At 35.6% G+C, this 12,622-nt stretch overlaps 1 protein-coding gene across 3 annotated transcripts in view; it reads left to right on the forward strand.

Annotated features, from left to right (window-relative positions):
* The window catches only part of Dlic (dynein light intermediate chain), a 240,292-nt gene that overhangs the window by 196,312 nt on the left and 31,358 nt on the right, over positions 1-12,622 (forward strand). For 2 of the 3 annotated variants that reach the window (XM_090381830.1, XM_090381832.1), the window contains one exon: positions 6,861-6,881. The exons of the other annotated variant lie outside the window; for it this stretch is intronic. In XM_090381830.1, the coding sequence (XP_090237956.1) occupies positions 6,861-6,881 (21 nt within the window). The remainder of the gene's footprint in view (positions 1-6,860; positions 6,882-12,622) is intronic. 3 annotated transcript variants of the gene reach the window in all.

The following is a 12,622-nucleotide window of genomic DNA, read 5'->3' on the forward strand; positions in this document are numbered from 1 at the left end:
CTTGGTTGGTGCAAATGTGGTTATTAATGAAAAACTGAAGCTTGTGGTAATAGACAAAAGTAAACAACCCCTATGTTTCAAAGGAGTAAAGTCGTTAGAGGTGCACTACAACAAAAAAGCTTAGATCACAAGTGAAATTTTTGAACAGCAGATTTTAAATTTCAATAGAAAGATAAGGAAAGAAAACGGAAAAATCACGTTGATTGTCAGCAACTGCCCTGCCCACCTTTACTCAGTAATTTTGAAACTTACAAGTGTGAAGCTTGTTTTATTCCCTCTGAATTCCTTGTCTAAACTGCAGCCAGTGGACGAAGGCATTATCAATAATTTGAAAATGCACTACCAAAGACGCAGACTGAAAAAAATTAAACTGAAAATAGAAACCAGCCAACCTATAGATTCTGTTATAGATTTTCAGATGTGCATATCAGAATTGGCAAAAGTGTGGAGTCAAAATGTGACAGAAACACCGGTTAAGAATTATTTCGCAAAAGCAGGTTTTGCTTAAATGCCAATTAACAGCAATGCGAGGGATTAACTAAGATATTGAGCAATCTTGGGAAGAACTCCAAGCAAGGTTTGATCAGTGGAGAAATTGTTCTGGATGAATTTTTAGGAGTTGATAATGATGTCATAGTAGCTGAATATCTGAGTGACTCCATTCAAAGAATATTAGCAATGACTTGGATGAAAAGGAGGACAGTATTAAACCTGCCAAACATTAATGTTGACACCATTTGAAACTTTGCGTTGAGGCTTTCAATGTGAAGAAAATGTGTCAAAATATATATTTGATTGTTTAACATTTTTATGAACGATGTACAGTGAAAAGGCATCTCCCTAGCCAGGTGGGAAGGAGCAGCAGTGCGTAGCACACGCTTCTTGATTAGACCGGTGTTCGAGCCCATCACCACCAAATACGGAGGATGTGGAAAGGTCAGGGAATGAACACCGCATATCCCTGGAGCAATATGGCCTTAGTTGCTAATGCTCATAAAAAAAAAAAAAAAACAAATAAGTACAGTAAAATCCAGAGTACAACAAAAATAACCATATAATTTATGACATAACTTGGAGATAATGTTCGATACTGAAATACATATATATATAGTGTTATAACTGCATTGGGATATAAGTTGTGTTATATTTTGTATTGGAATTTTATTTGAAATTGAATAGAAATCATGATTCAGACCAGATCAGTAAAGAAAAAGGCTTAAAATAATGGGAGTGCTGTGTCTCTGAGGGGTGTGGCTGTCCTCTGAATCACAGCCTTTTGAAATGCACCACTGCTTGTTTGATGTTTGTAGAGCAATCAGGAACAGAATATGATATTGCCAGGGGGAATGTCTGCGTGTGCGCGTGATGTAAGGAGTGTGAGAAAATCAGGTGTCAATTCAGTGTTGTTATGAGCCTATATGAGAGCTTGAAGGACAAGGGGGATGCCCTCGAAGGATTTAAATTGAGGGGCCCATCAAGCTCACAGCTGCCCACATTAAGGCCAGAGCTTGCACTTGAACATCACACAACAAAGCGGCAACCCCCAAGACAGAATGCGCTGGTCCCAAAGGAACTAGTTGTCAGTGGCTCTATTGTCAGGAAAACAGGGAACATATTCTGCAAAAAGTATAGGTGGAACAATACCAGAGTATGTCTGCCAGGGGCAAAGGTTGATGACTTTGTACAGCAGATATCATCTTTTAAGGGCACAAAGGGTGATATTTTTGTACACATTGGCAGTAATGATATTAAGAGTAGGAGACCGGCAGAACTACTTAACAAGTATAGTTCAATGCTGAAAAAAAGCCATGAGTTAGGGTTGAATTTGAAAGTGTCTGCAATTCTGCCCAAACACGATAGGAGGGAGTATATGATGAGAGCCTTGTCAATCAATTCGGCCCTGGTGAGATTGTGCAAGGCTTAAGGGGTAGAATTTTATCAGGCTGGTCTGTGCTTGTTAACAAGAGAGGCTGCTTCTACAGGGATGGGATACACTTAAATAGAAAGGGTACAAGGCAGAGTTAGGTGAGTTGCAAAACTGCTAGTTTGGGGGGATACACGGACTAATAGATTAACAGTAGTTGCTGGCAGAGGTGAAAGTGATTCTTGCACTGCTTCTGTTGAAATGAGCAGCAGCCTGGGAAGCACAGTAATGGGGATTTCCAGGACTGCTGGGAGTCATAGTGGAAAAAGTAAATACATGGGCTGTGTTAGGGTAACTAAGAGTAGAAACAGGTGCATGTATACTTGCGTGTACACCAGTGCTAGGAGTATAGTTAATGAATTTGATGAGCTTGAAGTGCTAGTCAAGACATCAAAAGGCAGATATTGTTGGGATATCAGAGATGTGGTGTCACACAGACATAAGCATTGCAGAATTGGAATTTGGGGGAGTAAAATGTGTACAGGAAGGATAGTTAGGAAGGGAGGAGGGATTATGCTGTTAGTTAAGAAACACACAAAATCTAAGTAAGTGCATCCAATGTTGGTGGACAGTGCAATGTTGAGTCTGTTTGGCATGACATAAGCACACTGGGAAAGGAAAAATGATATGTGTATGTTATAGGCCTAATGAATCTGATGAGTATGATTAGCAATTGTGCAGAAAAATAGTGGACCAGTAAATCAGAATGTCTTATAATGGGGGATTTTAATTTCCCAGAGATGGACTGAAATTTGTGGGTTGGTCACTCACACACTAGCAAGGCTTTTGTGGATTTATTGGATGATTGTTTTCTACAGCACCATGTTCGGGAGGCAATTAGAGGGAGTAATACTCTTGATCTGATTATCAGTAGTGATTCTTCGTGCATTAAGAATCTGCAGATAAAGGAACCACTAGGTGGCAGTGATCACAGTGTGCTGAAGTGGGATTTACTCAAAGAGGTAACTACTATCAAGGTTAAAGGGAAGGGTTTTTGCTTTTGTAAAGGTGACTACGATAGTCTGAGACAGTATTTAAATTCTATACGGTGGGACCAACTGATGATGTTACTAACAGCAAATTCAAAATGGGAGGCATTCAAAGAATTAATCTTGGAAGCTACTAGGTTTTACCTACCAACTAAGAAATATTGTTCAAGGTTCAGGCCTAAATGGATGTCAGATGAACTAATTAGACATATGGCAGAGAAGAAAAATGCATGCGAGTCATATAAATTAATGGGTGACGTGGAAGCCTATGATAGATATAAGCTGGTCTGTAACCAAGTCATAAAGAAGGTTATGCAGGCAAAGGCAGATTACGAGAAATCTTTGGCAAGGACTGCACAGAAAAACAGCAAAGGGTTCTTTACTTATGTAAACTCTAGAAGGAAGGGGATGAATCAGATTGGTCCACTTGGTATCGATGGTTCAACAGTTGATGATCCTGCTCAGTTAGCTAACAAACTAAATTATTATTTTGCAACTACATTCACACATGAGGAGTTGTTCAGGAAGGGGAATGCCAGAGGTGAATGAAACCCTGGCAGTAAGCTAGATAATCTTGTAATAACTGAGAGTAAAGTGGAGGAGAAATTGTTGAAGATAAACATAAGAAAGGCACCTCGAGTTGATGGAATCTATCCAGTTATATAAAAGGATGCAGCAAAGGAATTAAGCAAACCCTTAGACATAATTATGGGAGCTTCCTTGGACTCAGGGGAGGTATCCATGGACTGAAGATGTGCAAATGTGACCCCAATCCACAAAGGAGAATCAAAGGGAGACGAAAGTAATTACAGACTTGTTAGTTTAACTTCTGTTCCAGGAAAATTAATGGAGGCACTGGTTAACGAAGCATTGCAGGATCATCTAGACAAGACTTCAGTTCTAGCTCGGACACAGCATGGGTTGGTTAAGGGGAAGTCTTGTATGATCAATTTGATTGAATACTGTGATGTGGCCACAGAGGAACTGGATGCAAAGAATAATTTTGATATCATATACAGTCCATTCCGGTTATTTGGGACACATCAGGACTAGTGCATTTTGGCCCGATTAACCGTCTGCCCTAATTATCCAAAGTTTCACGTAAATAGTTAAAAATACAGTGCACCCCCCCTTTACAGTTGGTTCACTGTACAATCAAATCACGTTGCAACGAACTCAACGTAGTAAAGTACCGTTCACTATACGATGTGCAGTAAGCACTGGTCATTGTGATCACATTTGTGAATTGAATTTTAATTCTATTAGACAGCAATTCTAATTAGTGAAAGTAGGAGGAATATTATCCACAGGCTATAAAAGTAGAGATATATTAAGCACAAATTTAGCCTTTATTACCTTACCAATTAAAAAATTAAATGATACGTGATAATCGGAATAATTAATATGTACTGTAATATGTACATACGAACTAGTTGACATTTCTGTTCACTGATATTTGTGGGTGGGGATTAAAATTTAAAACAGTAAATAGATAAGCAATCAATAACAAAGAACACGGCACACACAAATTGCAAGTAACACAATATGCGCAAGTGAAAACGGAGTAACGAGTTACGAAGCTTTAAAAATATCTGAAAATTAATTTTTTTATATGTTTGAAAATTTCATGGAAGTGTAAACACATTTCACCATAATAACCCACAGAATTCCAGTTGTCGGTATTATCGCAAATTCAGTAAGATTGAGTTTACTGTCTGTTTATGATAGATTTCACTAACAGAAAAGCCCAATAAACCACTGACTGCTAATTGTTTTTATTGTTTTATGGTTGTGACCTCCTGAATTTTGACTGAACCACGTGGTTCAGTCGGAGACAATCGTATGGTAATCTGCAGTGCTGCGGTCTCCTGCCCCAATTAAACGGCATGCTGTCCCAATTAAGTGAAGTAAACCCTGGCTATTTTCTCGATTGGTTTCTGTTTTTTAAGATTTCTCCCAAGTTAACGGCTGCCCCGATTAACCGGTGGCCCAAATAACCGGAATCCACTGTATTTGGATCTTAGAAAGGCTTTCGATACTGTTGCACATGGAAGACTGCTGCACCACAAATTGGAGCAGTGTGGAATTGCAGACAAATTGCTGCTCTGGATAAAGGGATGGTTGAGTAGGAGAAGACAGAGTGGTAATCAATAGACACTGCTCTTCGAGGACTAATATTATTAGTGGAATCCCCTAGGGGGTTCAGTGTTGGGTCCATTATTGTTTTCTGTATTCATTAATGATATTGATGATGGTATATCAGACTTAATGTCCAAGTTTCCAGAAGGTACAAAGGTCAGCAGGGTTATTAGTGACACTAATGACAGTATGCTGCTGCCACAGGATCTAGAAAATTTGAGCAGATGGGCTGAGAGGTGGCAACTGAAGTTTAACATTGACAAATGTAAAGTACTGCATATGGGAAGCAGTAACCCAGAGTAATGTATCAACTCTGTGGTACTACACTGACAGCGGTAGAGAGTGAAAAAGGACCTTGGGGATAATTGTGCATGCAGATATGAAGTTTTTTGAGCAATGCAGACGGTCTGCAAGAGTAGCTCATGGTGTCTTGTCAATGATATACAGGAATTTTTCTAGCAGGGATAAGGAGGTGACTATCCCCTTGTATAAGGCAATGGTCAGGCCACACCTTGAGTACTGTATACAGGTCTGGAGGCCTCATTTCAAGAAGGATGTAGAGCTGCTGGGACGAGTACAGAGAAGGGCAACAAGATTAATGAATGGAACAAAGGGTTGCTCTTACGAAGAAAGGCTTAAGTTCTAAAAATTATACTGTGTCTGGAGACTAGGCACCTGCGAGGTGATCTGGTTGAGGTGTATAAAGCCTTGAATGGTTTGAGCATGCTCAATGCTGATGGGATTCTTCCTCTTGCTCAGAATAATCACCTGAGAGGGCATAAATTCAAATTGGGGACGGACAATTATAGGATCGATGTGCTGAAGTTTGCCTTTGGCCAGCGGATGGTTGATTGCTGGGACAAACTTCCATCTGTCATTGTAGAAGTTTGATAGCTTAAATAGATTCAAGGCAGAACTAGACAAACATTTGGAGTGAGTGGATGGGTGAAATAAGGTTTTTTGTTTGTTTTTTTGGCTGATGCTGTATGAGCTTGCTTTCTTGCATCATGTATCTTTGCTAATGCTAATTCTTAATGTGCTAATATATTGTGCACATCATGTAAGTACTCATTTCTTAATGTATTAATAAATCAATTGCTTTGAAATGTTAGAAATTTTATTCATTCCCACTTATTTCTGATTTATTTCCCATCTATTGTATTTCTTAATGTTGTCCATATTTTTCATTGTTCAAAAAGTCATATTTCTTTATAACGAAATTTCTGTTTAACTAATTTTTTTAAGCGAACAGTCTATTTCGTTATATAGAGGTCCGACTGTATATGGTTGTGGCTACCATGCTGATCAGATCTGAACTGGCATTTCTACTTCTTATGGGTTTTTTAAGGATATTCTTTGCAGAAACAATCTGCACAGTTCATGAAGAGCTGGAATAATGGAATATTTCTAAAAACTATTGGTGAATTGAATTCTGATAATGCAGGTGTCTCTGAATTCCTGCTGAATTTAACACACTAAACACATTGCTGTATGTGTTTAGTGTTGTTAGTTTGGTGTATTATTTAAAAATGGAATATCCTTTTGGAGAGACCCTGAATATTTACTTCTTAGATTTCTCAAATGTTTTTTTTTTTTTTTGGAAAAGTTCAGAATTTAAAAGTGAAAGTTATTATATATATTTTGGAATGTATAATACATGTATAGTAATTGAAATATATATTAAGTGAATTTTTTTCTATATTATTAGTTAGCATTAGAATGCTGTCAAACATTATTAAATTTATTTTACTGATTACATATACATTAATATTAAGAAAATTTTAAAATAAAACTATTTTTTCAAGCAGGACAAAAGAGTGAGGAAGATGGTAGGTTGAAATCACTACCATTTCATTTTTATTTACTTTTTTTTTTTTTTTTTTTTTTCTCGCTGCTGAACTAGTTTTGTAAAGCTTATTTCCTTGTATATAGCATGGCAGCTTGGTTCCAGGTTGAGTTTCCATTTAATTTTTGCTTTATTGCATTTCATTGACTTCTTTAATTTGTGAAAAAATTTTGCCAGTTATAATAGTTATTTCTTTAAAAAAAGAGTCAGTTCTTATTATGCTATTTGTTTGCAGTTAAAACACTGGCATGATACTAAACATTAAAGTGCAGTATTCTACATAATTGTATTTTTTTAGAATCAGATACTTATTTGAAAGGTAAGGTGAAGTCTTTCTTTTTTTCCTTCTAATTTTGTTCCATTTATATACCTTTGGTTGTAAATTGAAAGGTGAGTATCTGCTATGCTGCTCAAAACCTATCGACTGTTTCATTTGTAGAAATATCATATGCTTGTCATTATTGCTATTAAAATATGACTTTGCAGTAAAAATTTATGGTATATTTCTTGACTCCTCTTTTCTTGAAATTTTATATTTTTAAATGAATATGTAATTATTTAATTTTGGTGGGAGGACATCATTCATTTTATGATCCTGTAAAACATGGAAAACTGAAGGAAATTAAGATTGACAGAAAAGAATAGCCATGTAAAGAAATTCAGGAAAACCTGATCTTCTTTATAATATTTTCCAGATTGCATTAAAATTTTGATTACAAAATGTTATTATAATTTGGAGTATATTATGGCAAGTATGTTAAACTGTTAACAACAAGCTATTCAATCAGGTACAGTTTTGGACATGTTCTTAGAGTTGTTATTAGCATTGAAGCATTATGACATGGATGTGCACCAGCTCTTATGTTCTATTAGTGTGCTTCATAACTACTATCACTGGTATTATTGATTCAACTTTGTTACTGAAAAATGAAGGTCTTTTAGAAAAACAGTTGGATAAGTAACTTTCTTGGAAAAGTTTTTGCTGGTATTGTCTGCATTTGTAATCATATTGGAAAGAGTAGATTAAATTATAATTACATAACTTGTTCAGAATTATGAACTCCTCTCCTCTGTTATTCATCTTCTTAGTGCACAGTAACCACTTCCTGGTATTGGCCATACTGAATATATACAAAAATTAGTATTCTCCTTTTCCAAGTATTTGCATTATTATGATATAAATTTTTTTTTTTTTTTTTTTCAGCAGTGGTAATAGTATGTACTTTATTAGTAATATGCTTCCATATAAAGTTGGTAATCACCGATATACAGTTAATGAATAGAATTCATTTATTGAAAGCAGTTTTTCATAATCATAACTTCAATGTTTTCCTAAATTTATTTTATTTGTTGGATTTTATATTCCACTGCATAAAACATTCTTTTTAATAGCACACACTGGAGAGTGATATTCAACTTTTGTTTTGGCAAAGTATGGAAGGATATGATATTTGTTATCAGTCCACTATAGGTGACATGATCATCTATTAAGTTATGTTCTAAGAGTAGAGTAATAGCCATAAACACTCTGCTATTGCCATGCTTTCCAGTTGGTGTATCAATGCCTAAATAACATCCAAAATGTCATTAGGCATTATTATTGATATACACTGATTCATATATCTTTATTATGAGTCTGTAGCCTTGTAAAGGAACACAATACTTGAACTTGGCTTATAAAATTCTTCATATTTTATCATACATTTAAACTATAAAGTGTTTAAGGGCAAAGGCCTCATGCTACGAGGTAGAATGACTATCATATAGGTTAGTGCAAATGCATCATTTTAACATAGCTATCTACCAAAGTAGTTGAATTAATTAATTAATTAATTAAATTAATTAATTACATTAACTATAAGAAATATAGTTATATAGAAATATAACCAAAACAGTGCCAATTTAATTAATTAATTCAACTACTTTGGTAGATAGCTATGTTAAAATGATACATTTGCACTAACCTACATGATAGTCATATATTTAAAGAAATGCAAAAAAAGTAAATCACTCACTGGTCATTACAACCAGGTGATTTTACTTGCTATTCTAAAAGTACTTTCACTTGTACATAATTGTAAGGAAATAATTATTTGGATTTTAATTGTAAAAGCTACTCAGTAAAGTTGTATTCTAAATTTCATGGATGAACAGGGGCTATGGCTTTGGCTTTGTTTATCCATGGCCAGTTATATATAGAGTGCAATCTTGATATGCCATGCCATGATTATATTATGGTTTCAGATATAACACCAGCATGATCATATTGTCCCAAAACAGATATTAAAAAAATGCACTTTATGGCAAAAGACATTTTTCACAATTGAAACAAAAAAAGTAAAAATAACATATCTCTTTCTCAAGGGAGGTACCAGCTACTTGCAGAGGTTTCTGAAGTATTGGTGTACTCCCACTCAAGGGGATGGGTTTGAAATAATAAAATGCTTGTGTTCACATATTCAATTCATTCAAAATACCATAGCACAGTGGAACCATTGTGTACTATATTTTCTTTTATAGTATATTCATTTAGAAAGTAAATTTTTATAAACAATAGGACCTATCCAAGACTAGAAAGTCACAAAAGAAAACTTCCACCTCTGAGAGGGAAATCAGCTGCAACGTTTGTTAGCTGTGATATAGGTAAAGGTTTTATAAACAAAATCATATGATGTCCTTTTATCGGATGTTACTTAGAATAGAAAAACTGCTAATGGCATAGTGCAAAGTGTACATAACTTGACAAATGGATTTTATGTTAAACTGGTTGCCCATTATTAACCTGTATCCTATGAAGTTTCCCTTTGTTATGACTAAAGAAGCACATCCTGGGGGGGGGGGGGTATAGCCTGATAATCTGATCCAGAATATTTTGTTATTTTCTCTGGAAAATAACAAAATAAGGTTAGCTTTTGAGATGCAGGTTATTGTTTATGCAGCAATTTCCAGGACTACATTCATCATCATGGGTTCCTTCAGTCTCTACAACTGGTTGGTAGCACTGACTTTTTCCACATCTCTCTGTTGAGTGCCAGCTTCTTCAAGTCCTGGTATGATCTTGTTGTTGTATCCCTTTGCAATTGCTTTATGAAATTGTTTCTGGGTCTAGTTCCATTAATCATTCCTTCTAAGTACTACATTAATCATTCCTTCTAAGTACTACATTAATCATAGCATAATTTGTGGGACATGCTTATTAGGAAGAAAACTTTTTTTTTTTTTTTTGTAAGAGCATGGAGAAATGTACTTCTTCTATTTTTTATTGTTTTTATATGTAACAAGATATGACCCAAAATTTGAAAATTTTGGGTCATATCTTGTTACAGGCATGAAAGTAAGTTTACTTTATATATTTTGCAGTGCTAAACATGGAAATAGTACTTTAAATGACATATTGGTTTTTGTTTTTGAAAAAAGTAGTTTTTTACATTTATACAAGGTATTTTTTATTTATATGGCAGTAAAATATAACTACAAACATACCTATATCAAACACAGGACCTTTTTGCCTTTTGCTTGTATTCAGCTTCAGGAGCATCCATTTTCACCATCCAACAATAATCGGCTAACATGGTAGCATTCCATTTTCTTTTGTATCTTTGTCCCATCACTGCAACGTCTTGATGGAAGCGCTCAACATGTTTGTTATTGATGGCATCACAGCAATGGGAAGATTAGAGGTCCGAGTGCAAGAAATGCATCTTCAATAACATGTTGCACCCCAGTTTTTCGTGAGAAGTAATGAAATCTTTCACAAGCTGCTTGTAGTTGCCGGCTTTAATATTTCCTAGAAAACCAGTCGAAACATCTCAAAAGGAGTAGTTCCACACTGATTTCCCACTATTACTAAGGACAAATTTGAACTATTCATCTTTGAAAAGTTTCCTTATTTGTGGACCAATGAAAACACCTGCCTTAATCTTCTCTATACAAAGTCTTGGGAATTTCTCTTGCAAGTACGTGAATTTTAAGACCATTCACTTCCAGTGCCTTCACAAAATTTTTCATCAGCCCTAGTTTGATGTAGAGTGGTGGAAGCAAAACTTTATTCGGATCTACCATAGGTTCAAATGCTACATTCTTCATTCCAGGTGTTAATAATTTTCATTGAGGCCAAGTATATATAGTGCATATCCTTGGCACGACTAACCCACTCACAGAGAAAGCAACAATACTTAGTGTAACCCTTTTGTAGTCCTAATAAAATGGCGATTACTTTGAATCGCCACATATCTGCCAGTCATACTTCTGATAGCGTACACCTAAGAGGATGTTCTCCATGTTTGTGTATGTTTATTTTTTGTGGATGGCATACAAAAGAGGTATTGAAGACTGCATATTTCCTTTGTGTAATAACAAAGCCTTAAGACTAACCTTAGAAGCATCTATAAATAGTTGCCATTCTTCAGGAACGTGCCTCATGTTCATTGCTGCCATTAAACCATCAACATCCTTACAAACAGTGAGTTCACCTTCTGTTTGATAGAATTTACCATAGTCTTTATTTTTAGTATGAAATTTTGTCACTTTCACAGAATGATCTAGAGATTTGATAGTTGTAGCCTCAAGGCCAAAAGGTCTGCCATTAAGCTCACTTTCTGTAATCTTGCGTGGTTCAGAAGGATAATGGTTTGGACAAAATGATGGATCCCTTGATGTAGACAGCTGCTGTACCTCTTCGTGTATATCAAATTGATGTTCATCTGTATCTTCATCATAGTGTACAGAAAAATGGTCGGGTGGTTCAGTAATAGGTAGTACTTCACCGTGAGGCACTGGACAAATTTCAGATGTTATATTTGAGTACGTCACTGTCCACTTTTCCTTTACTGTCATCCCTTTTCTAATAGGAGGTACCATACAGAAGTAACAGTCTGTGATGTGATTTGTTTTGTAGTGCTCATGATATCGTGGGAGCGATATCATGGGCACTATAAGAGGCATAAAACGCCCCTTTCAATTCGCCCATGCATTGAGTTTTGATGAACAAATAGTGCAGCATATGAGTGTGGAGCGCAGTTCTTGTCCTGGTCGCTTACTTTATATCCAAAATACAAGAATTAAGCCTTTTTTATGGCTCGAGTTAAGGGACTCTTGAAGCTAACGTGACTTCTCCACGTACACTACAGAAGTCATCTGAACTTTGTGCACATTTACAAGGCATATTAATCTTACACAACACAAATACTGTGCAAAAAGTAGGAATCTCACAGAGAACGGCCATTAACTGAGAACAAATCATCCAGTACCTAGCCATATTTTAGGATTACTGCAAACGAGATGAAGATGCATTTGAGGCAACAACTCATCACGTGATGCAGAGCGTTGTGGTACTAAAACTGCAGCGTTGCCATATGTTTTGTTGAGAGCCGTAGTTGATAATATAAAGTAACTTGCTAATATGAGACCCCCAACTGTGATTCGAAAACAAGAGCCAATCGACAAATTTTAATGTAATTTTTGTGTTCAGCAGCATAAAATTGGTCGAGATTTGGTATTTTCGCTTTCGTAACATTTTATGTGTTGACCAGTGCTATTGATGTTAAATGTTATAAGTGAAGCTTCATTAGTAGCTAAGCTATTCCTTGTGTGGAAGTATGGGATTACCAGGAGAAATTGGCAATTTCAAAATTTGAGTACATGCAGTATTGTTATTTAATATTTAAATATTAATATTTTTTAATAAAAATAAACAAATAATACTGTACATTGTATGAATAATAT

The sequence above is a fragment of the Mastigoproctus giganteus genome, chromosome 9, assembly GCF_048544385.1.
Source record: "Mastigoproctus giganteus isolate SK-2022 chromosome 9, ASM4854438v1, whole genome shotgun sequence".
Taxonomy (NCBI): Eukaryota; Metazoa; Arthropoda; class Arachnida; order Uropygi; family Thelyphonidae; genus Mastigoproctus; species Mastigoproctus giganteus.